This window comes from Myotis brandtii, unplaced genomic scaffold (assembly GCF_000412655.1).
Source record: "Myotis brandtii unplaced genomic scaffold, ASM41265v1 scaffold636, whole genome shotgun sequence".
Lineage (NCBI taxonomy): Eukaryota > Metazoa > Chordata > Mammalia > Chiroptera > Vespertilionidae > Myotis > Myotis brandtii.
Window position 1 is genome coordinate 158432 of NW_005370438.1, and position 6367 is coordinate 164798.

At 53.4% G+C, this 6367-nt stretch overlaps 1 protein-coding gene across 1 annotated transcript in view; it reads right to left on the bottom strand.

Annotated features, from left to right (window-relative positions):
* GLB1L2 (galactosidase, beta 1-like 2) overlaps window positions 1-6367 on the bottom strand; it is a 24865-nt gene that overhangs the window by 11447 nt on the left and 7051 nt on the right. Inside the window, exons 3-6 of the mRNA XM_005880387.2 lie at window positions 6106-6174; window positions 5415-5510; window positions 3300-3408; window positions 813-905 (exon numbers count right to left, since the gene is read on the bottom strand). Of these exons, the coding sequence (XP_005880449.1) occupies window positions 813-905; window positions 3300-3408; window positions 5415-5510; window positions 6106-6174 (367 nt within the window). The remainder of the gene's footprint in view (window positions 1-812; window positions 906-3299; window positions 3409-5414; window positions 5511-6105; window positions 6175-6367) is intronic.

A 6367-nucleotide genomic window follows, 5' to 3' on the forward strand; every position in this document is an offset into this window, starting at 1 on the left:
ATTTTATTGATTTTTTACAGAGAGGAAGGGAGAGAGATAGAGAGTCAGAAACATCTATGAGAGAGAAACATCGATCAGCTGCCTCCTGCACATCCCCCACTGGGGATGTGCCCGCAACCCAGGTACATGCCCTTGACCGGAATCGAACCCGAGACCCTTCAGTCCGCAGGCCAACGCTCTATCCACTGAGCCAAACCGGTTTCGGCAGGTAACTGTCTTTTAAAGCTGTTCCTTCACATGTTCCGGGCACGGCGTGGCTGACTGTCCCATCAGGATGGACGACTGCCGCTTCCGGCATAGCCATCTGCCCAGCGCAGCTCAGGGCCAGTCAGTCCATACAAGTCCTTCACTCTCGGCCCTGCAGCACCATGAGGCACTGCCGTCCCCAATTAAACTCGATCGATAAAGGGCAAATGTGCGACAACCCTACTGAGACAAAAGTATGGCGAAAGAAAGCCCTAGCTAGTTTGGCTCAGTGGACTGAGCATCAGCCTGCAGACTGAAGGGTCCCGGGTTCGATTCCGGTCAAGGGCACATGCCCAGGTTGCAGGCTCGATCCCCAGTTGGGGGTGTGCAGGAGGCAGCCGATCAATGATTCTCTCTTATCATTGATGTTTCTATCTCTCTCCCTTTCTTTCTGAAATCAATGAAGATATATATATATATTTTTTAAAGCATGGAGAAAAAAATATGCTAGTTAAGAATTGGCACTGAGGGATGCGGTGTTACTGTGAGAAAAGCATCAGACCCCCTGTGACACCACAGCGCTCGAGAGGAAGGAGTGTGAGGAAATGAATCGCGAGGACACTTACTTTCTTGATGTACGGCAGGTAGGCGGGGTCTTTGTTGTAGGAACCGTACTCATTCTCCACCTGCACAGCGATGATGGGGCCCCCGTGCTTGTACTGGGGAGAGAGAAACAGTCCGAAGCCCAGCGTGTAGCGGGAACTGGATGGTCTCATTTCACTACACGTCTCACCAGGTACTAGCGTAACGTCCCATTGGGAAGCGAAAGTCTCCAAGGTCTGGCGTATGATTGAGAGGGATGGCAGCAAGACACAGAGTGGAGAGCCCCCGGCCTGTGATCCCCCACGGGAACATCACATAAACCACTGCATACTGGCCAAAGCAACTATAGGACAGCGGTTCTCAACCTGTGGGTCGCGACCCCTTTGGGGGTCGAACGGCCCTTTCACAGGGGTCGCCTAAGACCATCGGAAAACACATATATAATTACATATTGTTTTTGTGATTAATCACTATGCTTTAATTATGCTCAATTTGTAACAATGAAAATACATCCTGCATATCAGATATTTACATGACGATTCATAACAGTAGCAAAATTACAGTTATGAAGTAGCAACGAAAATAATTTTATGGTTGGGGGTCACCACAACATGAGGAACTGTATTAAAGGGTCGCGGCATTAGGAAGGTTGAGAACCACTGGTATAGAAGCTCTGGCAGCCAATCCAATGTTTAAACAGATAAATCAATGCCCAATCAAGAAAAAGACATTCCGCCCTCGCCGGTGTTGCTCAGTGGACAGAGCCTCAGCCTGCGGACTGAAGGGTCATCCCAGGTTCGATTCCAGTCTAGGGCACATGACCAGGTTTCGGGCTCAATCCTCAGTAGGGGGCGTGCAGGAGGCAGCCGATCCATGATTCTCTCTCATCGTTGATGTTTCCATCTCTCTTGCCATCTCCCTTCCTCTCTGAAATCAATAAAAAGTATTTAAGCAAAAGACATTCAAAAGGGTATGAAATTGCATGTTTTGCTTGGCCTTGCCCCACCCTTCTGTGGTGCAGCATGGCACAGTCAGGGGGGAAAAAAATCCTAATTCTGCATTCCTTCCCTCAAGGTAGAAGAAACACAATGGAACTGGTTTGCAGTGCTCTGGACTGACTGTGGTCTGTCCAGTGGACTAGTGTCTGTCTCCTCTGACTCGGAGCTGAAACAGGGTGGTATGTTGGCAACGTCTGGACCTCAGGTGTGTGTGTCTTTCTTTACAAACTATTTCTAGAGATTTCTGTTCCTTGGAGTGAGACGTGTTTCCATGTTTCTTGTTCGTCTGGTGTGGGTTTTTTTCTGAAAATTGGGTTTTTAAAAAGCTGTCATGTCTCCCCGTCTTTGCAAATTTGGAGGGAATGTCTTCACTATTTAATGGGCTCCTAAGCCTTGAGATCAGCCAGGATGAAGGCTTAAGACCTTCTCAGATATTTCTGGGGCATCTGTCCTGTCTAAACTGTGTGTGTGTGTGTGTGTGTGTGTGTGTGTGTTTCTCCCGCTGCTTTCACATGTCTTACTTCCCCAGAGTCTCACCCAGCGGCTTCTTGTGGCCTTAAGTGTTCTATCGGATCCCTCTGCCTCCACACGCTTGCCCCCAGGCTTCCAGGAGTCTGTAGTCCCCCTGACGTTTTCACATGCTTTACCTACTAGTCTTTAGAGAAACACACACACACACACACACACACGACTTACTAGACAAAAATGTTTAAACTGTGATAAATACGTACTGCTGATAGGAATGCAGATTGGTGTGGAAAGCAGTATGGAGTTACCTCAAAAAATTAATGAATGGAACTGCCTTAGGATCCAGCGATTCCACTTCATGGAATTTATCCCAAGAAACCTGAAGCACTAACTCAAAAGAATAGACGCAGCCCTATATTCACTGCAGGCGTCAGTCACCACAGCCAAAATGTGGAAGCTGCCCCAGCGTCCATCAGTACGTGAGTGGATGAAACAGCTACAGTACGTTCACACAACGGAATATTACTCGGCCGGAAAAAAAAGCAAGAACATTTCACCCTTTTCAGCATCGTGGATGGACTTGGAGAGCATTATGCTAAATGAGAAATTTCTCTTAGAAATAAGCCCATGAGAGAAAGACAAGTACCCTACAATTTCATTCATATGTAAGGATCTAAATGAACAAACTAAACTGCCAAGCAAAATGGAGACAGACTCATAGACAGAGAGCAGCTGACTATGAGCTCTGGTGGGAGGGTGGGGGGTTGTGGGGGTAGAGGGACTGAGCAAAAAAGATTTTAAAAAGAGAAAGATCTCCTGGACCGGGACATGTGGTGATTGTAGGGGGGAGGGGATGGGGAGAGGTAGAGGAGGGTATAGGGTGATGGAAAAAAATAAAATAAAATAATCAACCAATGAGTACATCGATTACAGGTCTCAGGCAGTGGGAAGGCATGAGCTCCTGTGTTGGAAGGAACTGGGAGCCCCTGGTCTGAGAGCTGCCCGAGGGCTGTTCACTCCCCGTAGGAAGGCAGGTGCTTTTACCTGGAGCGGCACCACCCTGGACATCAGGTGGTCAAAATAAAGGTCCACTGCTTCGGTGAAGCCCTTGTACGTCGTTCTCAGCCTCATGCCAGAGTCTCGGAGCAGCCAGCTTGAATAGAAAAAGTGGGGGGGGCATTAGTTCCACTGTTTGTGGGTCGCCCTGGGCAGGGCGATGGTGGCGTGAAAGGAAAGCCGTGTCCGAGTGCTCAGGAATGAGACCCGAGACGCTCCCACCCTACACCTTCCACCCGTCGGAGAGGAGCACGTGCGGCCCAGCTCAGCCCCGAACTCAGCCCTGCTCCCCGACAGGGGACACCAGCCTGGTGGCAACTTATGTCCAGCTTCGTGGCTCTAGGTCTGGCTGCCAGTCAGAGTGAGAAAAGCTTTTCATTGGCTGCAAGGCCCGGTCTTCCAGCATTTACTCTGCAATCTCTTTATGGAGGTGAAGCCAAAGGCGTTAGGCTGGGACTGCAGAATACAGAGGCAGCCTCCAGCGTCACCCAGAAAAGCAGATGGGAAGCAGGCTGTGCTGTGCGAGGCTAAGCTGCCTCCCGCTGCTCTGGCCCCTGCTCTGGCCTGGCTGCGGTTCCCGCTGACCCGGCTCATCTGCATCATCAGATCAACTATTCAGAGCTCAGCTCAGGGGAGAAGCAGGGAAGCAAGAAGATTCATTCTTCCTATAACCTGTCTGGGGGGGTCCCCATTCCCCAAGGAACACAGAACGTTGTTCCAGAGCTGAAGTCAAAGTACTTTCCATCTCATCTGAAATTCTGAGAAAACTCTTCTATTTTCTTACAAAAGGCCCTGATTCAGAAGTCCTGAACAGGGTCAGAAAGTATCCCTTTATGCGAGGTCACGATGGATGAGGGAGAGCGTTCTCCGCGGGACTGACGGCTCCCCGCCATCTCCAGGAGACAGGTCTGGCTGGGCATCCCCACGGGCACTCGTCCGTTTCCCAGAGGAGCGCACCGCCTGCCGGGGTTGTCCGTGGGCCCACCGCCTCTGCCACCCGAGCCCTGGATGGCCGGCGCTGCACAGGAGGGCGGAGGGCTGAAGTCCTCGCTGCTTCTGAGCTGAGACTTAAACCCTGTCCTCCTGTGCCCCCTCCGGCTCAGCCAGAGGCTTCTCGCTGACAGATTTTCAATCCCCAGGGGTGGGGGAGGCCACTCTGGCTGGGGTCACAGCCTGGCTGAGGGCGCTCTTGCCGAGATGAATGGCACAGGGACACAGGTGGTCCCGGGTAGTGAAGGAGATGGAGACAGAGCCTGCCTGTGCCCCTGGGGCCGGGCTGGGTAGCACTGGAAACCAGAGGAAAAACAAAACAAAACAAGGCAGAGGCGGGCGGCTGCGGTCTGGGGAGAAGCCAGTCCCGCAGGAGACAGCCTGGCAAACAGGCTCGGCCTCCCGCCCCAGGGGCAGCGCGAGGTGGGGGAGGAGCAGACCTGACCATCCGGAACACAGTGAGGAGGGGAACGATGACCCCTCTTAAAAAATGTATCTTTTTTTTGAGAATTAAAGGCAGTAATGAGGAGGAGGAGGCATGAACGTGGTGGCAGGTGAACCAGTTGTAGAAACTGGATCACACAGCCCTCCACTGGCCCCGGTGGGGCCTGCACATCCTAAGAGAACTCCTGAGGGCGGAAATGCAAAGATGAGAGAGCACAGGAAAGCAATCACTTGTTTCTCTGACACTTTAACAAACAAATGCTGGCCACATCCCCTAGAGTAGACACAGGCAGGCGGGTTTGATTCTCCCTATTTTGCAGACAGGAAGGTGAGGTCCAGGGCGGACAAATGGCCCAACTGAGGCCAACTCACAGCGGAGCCCTGGCGGAGCACATGCCTCGGGGAGTGCACCCCTAGGGGTGGCCGGCCCTGGGCCGTCCTCACCACATGGAAACCACATAGGATTAGACACAGACGGTGAGGGTGACATCGTTTACTAGTAAAATGACCCCCTTTGGGTGCTACTTATTCTAAAAAGGAACTTCAGTACAAAACAGAAAAATATACATACTTTAAACGCAAAATTGAACCTCTATTTGTGATTCACATTTTATATTAGCACACAGACAACTCAGGCTGTTGTGGCCAGAGGCCTCACAACCCGCTCACCTGGGCAGGCCGCCGAGGTCGATCTCGCTGCAGATGTAGGGGCCCGGACGCAGGATCACCCACAGCCCGACCTCCGCGGCCATCCGGACAAAGGCCCTGGGAAGGTCAAAGGCGGCCACTCTGAGGGCATCCAAGCAGGGGGTGGGGACGAGCCAGCACACGCCACAGGCGGCAGAGCTGCCCGGATCCTCTGCTGGCCTGCCCTCCTCTCAACCAGAGACAGGGAGAGTGAAGGGAAGGCCGAGCCCTCAACCCTGCAGCTGGCTTCTCACCAGCTCCCAGCCCAGGACCATCTGCACAGCCCACCGGGTCATGAGGAGGGGCGGGGGTGTCAGACAGGGGACGGGGTCCTCACATGAACCTAACCCAACCACCTTGCTGCCTCCAGGGCCAGCCCCCTCCCAGCACGGGTGGCGGGACCCCACTGCAGAGCAGAGCTGACAGGGGACCAGGCTCCTCTGGGCTGCAGTGAGGAGGGTGGGCTCAGGGTAGGCCTGGGCACCTGGGAGTAGCAGGTTCCCAGCTGGAGAGCACCTGGCCCCGGTGTAGAGCTGGCACAGGGCCCTGAGAACAGCTTCTAAGCAGAGCTGAGAGGCCACGATGGTCCCTCATCAACCCCCACCAGCCCCTCCCTGCCCCCAGGCCCAGGCCCAGGCCCAGGCCAGGTCACAGGAGCGGCAACAGCACGTACTCCAGATCCAGGTTCCCGGAGAAGTCAAATGTGCCTCTCTGTGGCTCGTGGAGGTTCCAGGGGACGTAGCTGTAACAGGAAAGAGTACAGGCATGGATGGCTCTTCATTTATTCCACCTCATCCCCCAGGTTCCCTCTTTATCCCTAAAACCCCTGTGATGCCCTAGCTCAGTGGTCAGCAAACCGCGGCTCACGAGCCACACGCGGCTCTTTGGCCCCTTGAGTGTGGCTCTTCCACAAAATACCACGTGCGGGCGTGCAC